Source organism: Cavia porcellus, unplaced genomic scaffold, assembly GCF_034190915.1.
Source record: "Cavia porcellus strain 051 isolate PalLab524CR breed Dunkin Hartley unplaced genomic scaffold, mCavPor4.1 scaffold_16, whole genome shotgun sequence".
NCBI lineage: Eukaryota > Metazoa > Chordata > Mammalia > Rodentia > Caviidae > Cavia > Cavia porcellus.
Genome location: NW_026947499.1, coordinates 44,948,876 through 44,961,746, shown reverse-complemented (window position 1 = coordinate 44,961,746; position 12,871 = coordinate 44,948,876). Strand labels below are relative to the sequence as shown.

General features: G+C 41.6%; 1 protein-coding gene across 6 annotated transcripts in view; it reads right to left on the bottom strand.

Annotated features, from left to right (window-relative positions):
• Pdilt (protein disulfide isomerase like, testis expressed) overlaps positions 1–12,871 on the bottom strand; it is a 43,275-nt gene that overhangs the window by 3,939 nt on the left and 26,465 nt on the right. For 5 of the 6 annotated variants that reach the window (XM_063226577.1, XM_063226578.1, XM_063226576.1 and 2 more), the window contains 5 exons: positions 12,503–12,640; positions 8,905–9,015; positions 8,695–8,820; positions 5,163–5,360; positions 2,336–2,456 (listed from right to left, as the gene is read on the bottom strand). In XM_063226577.1, coding sequence (XP_063082647.1) covers positions 2,336–2,456; positions 5,163–5,360; positions 8,695–8,820; positions 8,905–9,015; positions 12,503–12,640 — 694 coding nt within the window. The remainder of the gene's footprint in view (positions 1–2,335; positions 2,457–5,162; positions 5,361–8,694; positions 8,821–8,904; positions 9,016–12,502; positions 12,641–12,871) is intronic. The other variant, XM_063226580.1, reaches the window with a different exon arrangement.

The following is a 12,871-nucleotide window of genomic DNA, read 5'->3' as shown; positions in this document are numbered from 1 at the left end:
CTTATCAGTGGCAGAGACTTTCTAGCTTCCACCATTGACTTTTGGGCCTTCTCAGTGCAGATCCTTGATATACATTTGTATGAGACATTGTCATCGGCTCTAGGGCTCCAGCTGGACTTATGGAGGACATTGTCATGGGGTCCTCAGCTAGATTCTTTGGGTCTCTAGTGTGTGGACAGATCTCTTGTACTCTTCTGCACTGGACTTTTGGGGTGAATATTATAAAATAGTCCTATAAATTTTGTGTCCGGTATTAAATCTAATCCCTCATAAACCTTGATTACTGTGTGTGAGAGAGAGAGAGACAGAGACAGAGACAGAGACAGACAGAGAGAAGAGAGAAGCCAGGGGCTTTCCAATGGAAGCTAAGCTACTTGCCCCAGGGGATTTCCAGTGAAGGTTAACCTACTTGTCCCAGGTTATCCAGTGATTGATGAAATAAGGTTTGAAGATAAGATTTGAAATAAGATTTGAAGACAAGAAAGTGCTTTGACTTGTTACCATCATACTACAAATGCAACATAACATAAAATGATAAAACATTTCAGTCCCTTGGAGGAGAACATGCCCAACAAGTAAACAGGTATGCCTGAAAATACGGCACATAGCTCCTCCTGGATAGGGGCCACAGTACTACTTTCTTGGGGACCATTCTTGGCTCTTTGAGTGCAGGCTCCTGGCATCCAGCAGCTTCCAACCCAAGGAAACCAGCTCAGTCTCTGCCTCTGTGCAGGTCATGGCCTCAATGCCCCACACTCTACCTGTGCACAGCGCCCTGCCCATTTACAATCCAAATGCCTCCATGACTTCTCTCCTGCCAACAGCACTCCAGGGACCCTAGACTCCAGCAGGTCCCGGGTGCAACCAGAAGAAATGCAATGGCTACAACTCCAGGGCCCAGTTTGACAGTCCTGCTTCCAAGAAAATGAGGTTACTTTTACTTTTTATCAGAACCACATGGATGTTCTCTGAACTCCTGGTTTCAAGGACATACAAAAAGGCTGTGCCCAATCCTTCACATAAAGCCAGCAGATTGCAGTGATTCACCTGCCCGGATCTCAGACAAGAGTCTGCTAGATTTAATACAGGACACTCCCTCTGTAGACAAGAGTCCTTCTGAGTGAGACTGTAAAAGGCCTGTAAGATGCAATCAATCCAGTAAAAGCACAGAGCTGTCACTGAACTTTTTGCCTCAGTACTCACTGATGACTTAGGATAGGAGAAAGACCCTCTCTGAATCTGGGCTCCCTGACTTGTACTGTGGAAATGGCTCATATCTTCTTCACAGGCTTGTGACTATCACTTCATACCCAAATCTTGCCTGGTTCACTACTAGGACTCATTGACTGACAACACTGTCTGTTAAAATAAATGCCTGAAGCAACTTCAGAGCCCCTTCTCCTGCAACCCACAGTGAGACAGGCGGCATTGGGCTTTGGTTCTCATGTGTGAACCAGAGACTGTGGGAAGGATAAAAGTTCTTAAGTAAACACTAGAAATAATTATGACAGGAATAAAAAACAACAGTAATAGTTGTCATTTACCAAGTGTTTATAATATGCCAGAAACTTTGCTAAATTCCTTAAGTGAAAAGTTTGGGTCTCTGTCCCAAAATGGGCCATTGTTAAGTCATACAGAATCCAAAAGCAGGGATGTTTTGGACAGCAGAGTGACTCAGACTGCATTCAAACTCCAGCTCCAACACTTACTATCTGTGTGTTACTGGAGAAATTCCTCCACCTCCCTGGACTCTATTTAGTCCTCTTCAAATGTGAGAGATAATAACTACTTCCAAAAGCATGTCTAAAGGTCAAATGAGGCAAAGAGTGGTTTGGCATGAGGCATCCAAACAGTTAAGCTATGGGCATTAATAATATTAATATTGTTACAGAGAGCTACAGGCCTGGACTATATAGAAAGCATTTTGTAAGTTTCAAGAATTAGATTTCAGAGGATAGAGTTGCATTGTAGCTTATCACATCTTTTTTTTTTCAGTTATAGGAGTTGAACCCAGGGCTTTCACACTGAGCTATTTCCTTTGCCCTTTTTTAAAATTTTTAAAATTTTGAGACAGGCTCTTACTTGCCCAGACTAGACTAGGCTCTAACTTGCAACTCTCCTGTCACAGCCTTCAAGAGTGATGGAATTACAGGAGTGCTCACAGCATCTTGATTCAAGCTCTGTGGATGTCTGCAGACCACCCTTATGTTGGTGCTGCTGCACTGATGGGCATTGGAGACTGCAGTGCCCAAGAATTCAGCAGTAACCTTTGAAAAACAATGTTGGAGCCCTTGGTCTCCCCTCACTCTCCCCTTACCTCTACGGAAGTACTTACAGAACATCACAAACACATCCCTTTCCTTGTCAAAGACAACTATGTTGAAGTTCTTCCCCACGAGCTGCTTAACCAGACCTTGGTCCCAATATTGTGGAATCTCTTCACTGGGTTGATGTTTCTAGGAAGTAAAATCAAGAGATCTAACAAGTGTCAAGAAAGGTACTCAAAACTGGGACTCTACCCTGGTGGGAAACCATGAAAGTCTTTCTTTTGTCTTTTTATGAGAGCTTTCGGGGAAGAGTCTGAAATGCAGAGATGGATCATGAACTTGAGGTCAGCCCTGGATTGTCCAGGGAAGATTACAGTCAGAAAGACCTGAAGAGGAGGAAAAGCCCTGGCTTGAATTAAAGCTCTCAAATACCTCAATCTTAGGATTCTTAAGTGAGAGCAAAGCTCATGTCTTCTGCATCTTAACTATAGGAGTTGAGGAAAAAAAATATAGCCCCAATTACTCTGAGAATCAAGACCAAGATCTTTGTTTGACCTAGGATACCTTTATTACACTGGTTATTGTTGGCATTTCCAAGTTCATCACCATTCTTCCCATTGTTTTCTGTAGTCGTGTTGGGTTTCACTTGGCCCCAAGGACTAAGTTTTTTCCCACCCCTGGACTTCATTTATGCTGCCCTCTGTGTCTGGAAGGCCTCCTCCAATCTCCCCGGCCTTTGTCTAGTTAACTGGAAATTGTTCCTTCCAAATGACCAAGGAAAATACCCTTGACTCTCCCAGACAGTGGATGATTTTCCTTATATTACTCACAGAACTTTATCCTTTTTCATTTGTTTTTCTGATTACTTGATTACTGTGTCTCAACTATGTTCAATGGAATGTCATAAGGGACTTTTTTCTTCTCTGATCATTGAGTATCTGCTACTTGTACATAACTCAATAAATGTTTTGTGGATGAATGAAGGAATGAATTTAGCTCTCACTAAATGGAGGATGTGTTGGAAATCTCAGACCACACTTTTCTTTATAATCACCTCCTGGATATCTCTTAAATCTATACCCTTCTCCCTATTTATTGGGTTACCACCTAGTTCAGGTGACCCTCATCTGGACCGCTGGAATTACCTCCCTGTGTTCCCTCCAATATTCTCTACATCTTTATTTTCTACAAACAGAGCTCTATATTCACCATGGAAATCTGTCTTCTCACTGCTATTAAGATGCCAGATTTCTAATGTGCTTATAAAGCCTTTGCTGTTTGGCCTCTGCCAAGCTCGCTAGCTTTTTCTCTATCCTCACCCTAGCCTTTGGAAAGGACTTAATAGTTTCCTTCAGAGGAAGCAAATGAGGAGATTGTCAATATGCAGATTTCCCTTTTCTTGGTGGTAAATGAGAGAGTGAAAGTAAAATTGGGATAGGAAGATAAACGGACTCAGTGGTCACAAACTTTGTAGAACTACGCTGGGATAGTTCTGAGTCTGGTAGGCAGTGTGGTTTGTGCCTCCACAAAGTCCTTCGAGCTAGTGGTGATATTCTTTGCCCACTATAGACCTGAAAGTACAGGGAAGTTATGTGGGGTCGCTAGAGATGACATTTTGCCTGGTGAGTGCTATAGGGAATAGAAGAGGTGGAGGGCATAGTGGTGTTACCACAGTGAGCAACCATGAATCCTGAGCTCATAGAGAAAGACGCTAAGGAGATGGTGAAATGGGATCAGGAGATTGGAGGCCAGGGGAAGGATAAATAACTATAGCAACGTGCTCACTGGAGATGGGAACTGAAAGGATACCAAGCTTGAAATTAGGCGTTTGGAGGGGCTTCCATCTCTAGGCTGTAGCCCTGAGAGCAGGTGATTAGGAAGGTCTAGGGCCACTAACTACTGGAGAAAGAGCTTAGGGTCTCAGATGTGGACAGCTCTGGAGCACAAAAGAGAGGTAGAGGATAAGACAGCATTCAGAAGCTTACATCCCAAGAGGGCCAAGAGGAAGTGTTCAAAGGACAGCAATAGGGGTACAACAAGTCATCTAAAGTTCAGTTGTGTGGGAGCTACAGAATCTGAGGTTTGAAACGAAAGGCAAAGAAATGACCTTGGAAGTGGCAAGAAGGACACCAGCTTTCCATGTAGCCTGTGATAATGGACATAAGAGAGGTAAAGCTTCCACTGAGGAGATTATGGGGAAGGCAGTGTCCCCAGAAAAGGGAAAGAGGTCATGGAAATATGCAGAGACAAGGTGACCACAGATGTAGGGTTTTCTGGAAAATCCCCCATTTACTCATGTCTTTCCGTAATATTCTTGAAGAATGCCACTGTTCTCTTAAACTCCTCAAACCTCTATCCTGGTTTAAAAATAAATAATGTACCCTCCCTTCCCCAGCAGGGAAGCTGCTGTGCAAAGAAACAGTTGGTGATGACGAGTCACATGATTCTCTTTCTGAGGCACTCCTCCCTTTCAACAGCACAAACCACACTCTAGCTTCACCCCACTGAAGGTCCCTGAAGCCTTTGAGGCCACATCCTGATTGCTGTCTGTGTTCCAACCCCTCGACTTCCCCAAAGCAAGCATCTACGCTTGGATCAAGTACACCTTCCCCAGGACACCACTAGAGGATAATAGAGGATAAGTCGGCCTTCTGGTATGCCTGCTTTCTTCTTCAAAATTCACTTTACAAGTCAAGAATTCCTAATGTGATTACAAGTTCAGGATAGTTAAAATTTTGGATGAATTCAAAATAGAGAAATAAGGAAGAATTTCTTCACCCTGAGCCATGAAGTTGACCTTTATGTTGCCTCTTGATTCAGGTGATTAAAGCCAACCAAATTCCATGAAAAATGATTTTGACATTCTGGAGAAAATTTGTCTATGGACAGGCTTACCTTGGCATTTCTATTTAGGAAGCTGGTGCCAAACATTACAAGGTTTTCATAGGTTATCTCATCAGAAGGCATCTTGTACCGGGTGTCAGAGCTCAAGTTTAGGATTTGAACACATGGAACATTGACCTTTGTGACCTGGAAATACTCCAAGACGTGTTTGTTTCTGTGTTCTTCCACATCCACCACAATGAAAAGGATCTGCCAAAATAAACAGAACTGTTGTCTCTGTGGACCCTTTACCAAGGAGAGAAGTTAGTAGGAAGCTGCATGCCAATGTGATGTAAATACGGGGACTCTTCAGTCCCTCTGAAGGACTGAGTACAGACTGCATGGCAGGTGCAACCCAACATCAAGAACACAGGCAGCAGCCGCCAGCCCGACTACAGTATCTTATGTTGTGCACATCCTCCCAACTTTATGAAGTCAAGAATTCTGAGCTTTTATCCTCATTCTTTGCCTCAGTTCCTTATCTATTTAATCATGATTATAGTGGTACCTACCTTGAAGCATTGTGAGAATTAACCAGCACAATGTATTATTCCATGATGGGCAGATAGAAAATGTTTAATTCCAGCCAATTCCTGTTACTATTCAAAATCACTCTCCTAGCTGGGCACGGTGGCACATGCTTGTAATCCGAGCACTCAGAGGAGGCTGAGGCGGAAGGATTGTTGCAAGTTTAAGACCAGCCCTAGCTACAAAATGAGCTCAAGGCCAGCCTGAACTGCATAGTGACACCCTATCTCAAAAATGACAAAAAAATCACTCTACTAAGGAAACCCATGTCTTTATTCAATTATTCATATCATAAACATTCATAGAGTAACTACTATGTGTTGTAACTAAAACGCTAAAAAACTAAAATAGTTAGTTAAAAAGATAGTTATTAGCAAAAATAGTTAAAAAGTTATTAGTAGGATTATATTCTGTTCTGTGCTCATTACCCTAGTAACCTCGCACCAACCACATAGTTATAGACTAACTGACCACATCATCATGCCGTTCTGTATGCATTGTCCCTCACCCAGTAACCTGTTTGCTGTGTCAACCTTTGTTCCCTTTGTAAGAGACAAATAATGCTGTGTCAACCATTGTTCCCTTTGTGAGAGACAAATGTTTCTGGAACTGGCAGACCAAGGGCTATGAATCGGCTAACCACTCACTGTGAAATGCCTCTGACCTCAAGCAAAGGGGAACAAAGGCCCACCTTGTTTCTGTTTCTCATTGCTATGTACTTAATGATCAGTGAGCTAATCATAAATGAGCTATAAAAATCTGTCAAAATTCTGACCCAGTTGCACAACTTTGCAAATTCCATCTGCACTGTGCTGCTGGGTACCAGCTTAAATGAAGCACTCTTTTACAGACGTCTTGCCCCCCCATTGTGATTAATATCTTGGGGCCTTGTTTTGGGGTACAACACTATGCACTAGACACTGTACTAAGCTCTGGGGCTACAGCACTGCCCAAAGCAGACAAAATTTCCACCTTCATAGACTGGTGAAAGCAGATAATAAATGATTCAGAAATGAAGGACAATCAGACAACAGAAAAGGGCAATGGGATAGAGTACACAGATGAAGGGAAGTAGAGACTCAGTAAAGTGAGGGTGATCAGAGGAGAATGGAAGATGACATTTTAGCCGAGAGCTGGGTGACAAACAAGCCAGGGAATGGGCATCTGTGGAGCAGGAACTATGCACTGCAAAGACCTGTCAGCAAAGCAACAAAGGCCCAGTGCCCCAAGAAAAACCAGGAAAGGCCACGTGGCTTCAGCGCCATGAGGCAAAGAGTCCTAGGAGGTAAGGTCAGAGGCTACCAAAGGGGAGGTGAGAGGTCCAGAAAGGAGCTTGGGTTTGGTTTAAATGTAACAGGAAGTTGGTGAAGGACAGGAAGTCAGAGAGTGACATAAAGGATCACCCTGGTTGTGGAACAGAAGAGTGGAAGTGGGGAGACAGTTTATAGGCCCCAGAGTGTCAGATATTTTCAGGTCATTCGTCCATCCAAGATAAAGCTCCTACAATATGCCAGCTCTCCTAGGTCCTCAGAGGACCTTGAAAGACAAAGCGAGTCGGTTATGTCATCCTGGCCGACTTCAAACAAGTATTGCTTTTCCACGCCATATTGAGGGACAAAAATATAGACAGACACAGGAGTGAAGGCTATCAGAACAGTATTAGTTCCACAGTTTCTCTCTGCCTCAATAGCATGTGGGAAGCCCAATTAGGGCAGCAAGAATTTAGATACTCAAAGTTAAAAAAAAAAAGGAGCCTGAAGAAAATATGGCTAAATATTGAGCACAACAGCATACAAAAAACAGAGGGGAAACAGATCTCCACCAATTTAATTACATCAAAATTACAAGGTATAAAATTGAAATATATTTACAAGAGGCATCTTTGTGGTTGGAATCAACTTTCTGGAAACTAATGAGGTGAGATGCAATATAAACAATGAATATGCCCATACTCTAGTGGCTTTATCCTGTGTTTGTTTTCAGGTTTAAAGTTTTTAAATGTTTTGTTTAATCTCAGAAAAATTTTTAGGAAATAAAAAAACTTGCCTTTATTAATGTCTTATTAAAACACAGAAAGTAAAAAAGTCAATAGTTCCCATAGTCCAGGTGACAGGCAGAAAGACATGAATAGGCACAGAGCCTAGAAGAAACCGACATGTTTCTACTAATGACAGAGGTGTTGGTAATGATAAGCACTATGCAATGTATGTTTGCTCAATGCTTTACATCATACAGACTTTCACTTCTTCTTTTCAGTAATGGAGATAGGACTCAGGGCTTTCACACAAGGTTACATCCTCAGCCCTTATGTTTTTTTATTTCTTATTTTGAGGGAGCATCTTGCTTAATCTCTAAATTCCCCAGCCTGGAGTCAAACTTGTGAGACTCCTGCCTCAGCCTCTCAGAGTGCTAGGATTGCAGATGTGCACCAGCGCACTTGGCCTAGACTTTGTAATTCTTATTGCAGTTCTTCATTTCCTACATGAAGAGATTGTGGCTGAGAGATTAAGAAGCTTGTTTAATACAGTATATCTTATAACAGTAAGAGAATATGAATTCAGGTCTGTGTAATTTCAAAGTCTAACATCTCAGCAGTTGCTTGCCAGATAATCTGCACTGCTTTATATTTTCAGGCTTTTCATATTCCTTGATCACTGGCAGGAATGATCTTCTTTCCCTTTATGTCTGAGCCCAAAGCTACCATACTGCAGTCACCCACTGGTAGTGAAAAGTGGCTCATCAAAACAAAAAACCAGCCAAATCACCATGTTCCAATAGCAGACTTATTGAAAAAAAATGAGCAAAGGATCATAGGTTTGGCAAAAGAAGAAGAGAAAAATGAAGTGTAAATTAAATAGTAAGTAATATCAACATGCAAATGAAATATAGATGCAAATATGGATGTAAACCCTTTCTGGATTGATTTATAATAAGCAAGGCATGCAAATGGCCTCAGAGTCTGCATGTTTTGGCCTCCATCTAAGAATCTCAAAGAGCAATGGCACATTCTACAAACCTTGTTCTGGAATTCCTTGGAGGCCAATTTATAATGCCGAACTATGACTCTGTATAACTCAAACTTCCTGGAGACAAACAGCAGCATGTGATTCAAGAGCTTCATTTCGTAAATCAGATCCTTATTCTGAAATTACAAGGAAAACATGTCATCCCAAGCGCACACAGCCACCCCACCTAACCTTCTCCAGGGAACATTTTGCCCACTGACCTCAGTGTTATATTCAATCACAATATCTGGCAGGTGCTTTCTTATGACTTCGGTGAGGTCTTGTTTGTAGGTACTGTCATTAATAAGCTCTTGACGGGTCACAACTTTCCCCTTGAGGAAAAGAAGAAAAACATTCAAGGGGAGTTAATAAATATAAATAGCATGATTTTGCCCTCCAATAAAAGAAAAACAACAAGGAATTGTGGGAGGTATAACATGTAAGTCAGGTACTCAATGAATATGAATAACTCAGCAGACTAGCCTGTGGGTGGAATATAGCTGTGTGGTAGCTGTGAAAACCTCAGATCTATAATGACAGGCAGGCTGTGGGGATCTGAAATCTCTTGCTGAGACTGAGCAGTCTCTCACAAGCTACTGCTAATCGGTGGACGAGGGCATTGGGAGCACCAGGATAAACCCTTTCCCAGGAGATTCAGACGATTCAGACAGGCAACCGCAATGGACTTTCTTAGCATTTCGCTGGCAACCAAGTCTCTTCCATGCAACCTCCTCCTCTTCCTTCTCCTCTCCCCACTTATCCTTCCCTCATTCCTTTCTTTCCTTCCTTCCTTCTAAAGGATCACACCTTCATTTTGATCTAATGGATCTCTGAGTCTTCCCCACCTCTTTGCTTTCCCTCTGAGGAATTTTCCCTAATAAATATCTTTTGCATGTCTAATCTTGTCTGGAAACTGTTTTGCAGGAGGTTGTGGACTAACCCAGGGCATGACATGATTTCCAGCATGGAAGTCATGTAGAGGCATGAGAAGCCGCAGCTGTCAGTCACTTCCTTTCTGCTCCATCTCCTCTTAATCTTCACTCGTGGCACCTCCATCCAAACTTGTCCCCTGCACCCCACAGGCCATAACAGTCTATGAAAACTAATTCGAGTGCTCACTTTTGCAGTCACTGCATCAATTTATTTAATCCTCGTAACATCCCACTGAACTGTCTGTTATTTCTCTGGCTTTACACATGAGAAAAGGGAGACACAGAGAAGTGAAATGACTTGTCCAAGGTTCTTAAATTTGTGAGAGGTGGAGCCAGGTATTTATTCCTTTATCGAATGTTGATGAGGATGGAACTCAGGGTCTCAAGCATGGGCTCCACCACCGAGCTACGCGGCAGCCCAGGAACCAGGGTTGACACTCAGGAAATCTAACTGTAGTGTTTGTACTCTTACCTATTAAAATATATCAAACCTCTCTCAGATGTATTTTCCAAGTTTACTGTTTAGCTTTGGATATTGTGATGGGACTTATTCTGCAGAAGTTTTAATTTTCATGTAGTTCAAATATAGTATTACTTTCTTTTCAGGGTTTCTATCCTGCTTTATAAAGGGGCTTCCCTACCCAAATCTAGAAAACAAACTTTCCAGCATAACCTGGGCAATTTATTGACTTTGTGAGATCCTGTCTCGAATAAAAAATAAGAAAAGGACTGGGAATGTAGCTCAGTGATAAGACCCTGGGGTTCAATCAGCAATACTGAAAACAAAACAAAACAAAACAAAAGCAACTCTTCCATGGCGTCTTCTGATCTTTCATGCAGTGGCCTGGGTCAAAGATCAGTCTGTAAAGTGAAAGGGAAGGAAACTTCTCTAAAGGATGTAACGGTATGTACCGTGTGTAAGATAGATGATCGTATTACTGAATTTCTGTTGGAACATTGAACAGAAGCATTTGCACTGTCAATGTTTGTCTAGCCACTTTTTGTGCTTTGATTTTGTGACTTTGGCAAATATTTCTAAGATGACAATGTGTAATGTATCAAATAGCAATTTTATGTTATTTTTTAATTCTGTATTGTTCTACCTTTTTTGTTTTTCTATTTTGTTTTTTTAATTTTCTTCTCTTTCTTTCTTTGAAAAGAGATAACAATGTACAATATAACAACCATCTTTAAATTTCTTTCTTTTTTTATTGTTTGGGGTTTGTTGTTTTTAATCTCTTTTGCTTTTTTTCTTTTCTTTTTTCTTTTTAAAATAAAAAATTTAAAAATCAGTCTGAAATTTGATTTAGTGATATGATGTGTGGAGACTTTCAGTTTCCTTTTTTCCCTCCTGACTATCTAATTGTCTTAATATCATTTGTTCAATGACACATTTTCCCCATTGGGCTAAAGAACCGTCTTACTCACACAGCAAGTTTCTATATGTGTCGGGGTCTATTTCTAGACTCTTCTGTTATACCTAAACATAAATCAAGACTATTTTATTTCCCCACTTAATGACTCAGTGGTTTACATGAGCCCAGGGTAAAAACAGGTTGGTGGCTTTCTCTGAAAGTCACTCCATCTGTCCCATGTGTGACACTGGAAAAGTCATTAACCTCTCTCAGTTATATATGCAAGTGAAATAGCTATGGGAAGAGGTGGCTTTGTGTGGTGCAGAAATAAGTCATGCTCCAGGAACCAGACCCTGGTATTAGACCACTTAACAAAAACTTTTTGATGATAGAACATTTTGTACGTCTGATTATCTAATACAATCTGGCTACAGTGCTCTTTACAGTGTGGTTAGTGAGACTGAGGAACAAAAGTTTAATTCAATTAATTTTGATTTAAGTAGTCACATGTGACCAGTGGCTGTCATACTGCCTAGCTGAGGTCTAGATCCTGGAGACAGAGGAAGGAATGAAACTCAGTGAACTCAGGATATGAAAGGCCTTGTGGACCTCATTAAGGATTACAGTCTTTCACCTAATAATAGAAAAATATTACAGTGTTTTCAGAGAGGAGGAGGGATGTGATCACCAGATTTGAATTTTGGAAAGATTGCTACCGAAAGGACCAGAGTGAGTTAGATGGTTAACACAATAGGTTATAGGAGATGATGGACAATTGACCCAGGGTGGTTGCAGTAGATGTAGGGATAAGTGGATAGATTCAAGGGGTGTTTTGGATACAGAATCAATAGGACTGGAGCTGTGCATTGCTCTTGAGGGACAGAGAGGAACTAGCGCTAGGATGTCACCTAGGTTTCCTGGTTTGCTTATCTAGGTGGGAGAGGTGGTGGTGCCATCCACTGAGGGAGCAATCATGCTGTGAGAGGACTTGGAGAGGAGATTGTGACTGTGAGCTTAGCCATGTGAATGTACCTGGTGCTGCTATCAAGATCTAGAGATGAGGACTGGAGATGGGTGAGTATGGGACATGGGTCATGGACAGAGCTCGCTGAGGATAAATGGGGAAGGGAAAAAAGTGTTTGAGACTGAGCCACAGTGAGCCTCATTTACTGATTAAAGAAAGAAGGAAGAGCAGGCATGATGGTACCTAGCTCTCATCCTAGCACTCTGGGAGGGTGAGGCAGGAGAATCACCAACTCAAGCCCAACTTGGGCAACTTAGAAATTTAGCAAGAGCCTGTCTCAAAATAAGAAATAAAAAATGCTGAGGATGGAGCTCAGTGCAAAGTCCCTGATATAAGAATAAGAAAAAGAGCAGTTGGAGGTTATAATAGCAAATGACTAGAACAGTCAGAGAAGCACCAGGAAAATGAGAGTCCATAGAGGTCAACTAGTCCCAGTTTGTACCCAAAACCTATACACTCCCCAAATAGAACTACAGACCTCCCCACAACCAATAGGTCACAGTCCTACCTTTTTGAATACCAGGACACTGTCAAGGATCACGTGGAAACGTTTAAAGGTATTTTTTATCTCTATCGCTCCAAATGGAACCTCGGGGAAGTCTTTGATCACCTCAAAGAACATTTCTGCTACCTCTTCCTCCAAATCCTGTTTGAGAAAATGTTTTATAAGGCTTTGGTAGAAGACAAAAATGTTTGGCTTATTTGAGTAAATTGTAGCTAATATGTCTTCTCATTATTTCAAGTTCCAGCAAAGTTTTCCTGGGTCATCTAATTCCTTTTCATGGATATTTCATGCCTAGAAATCTGCTCTGGTTATAACTAAAGCCAAGCAGGCAAATCCAATGGAGATAGCTGGCTATCTTCATCTCTTCCAGTT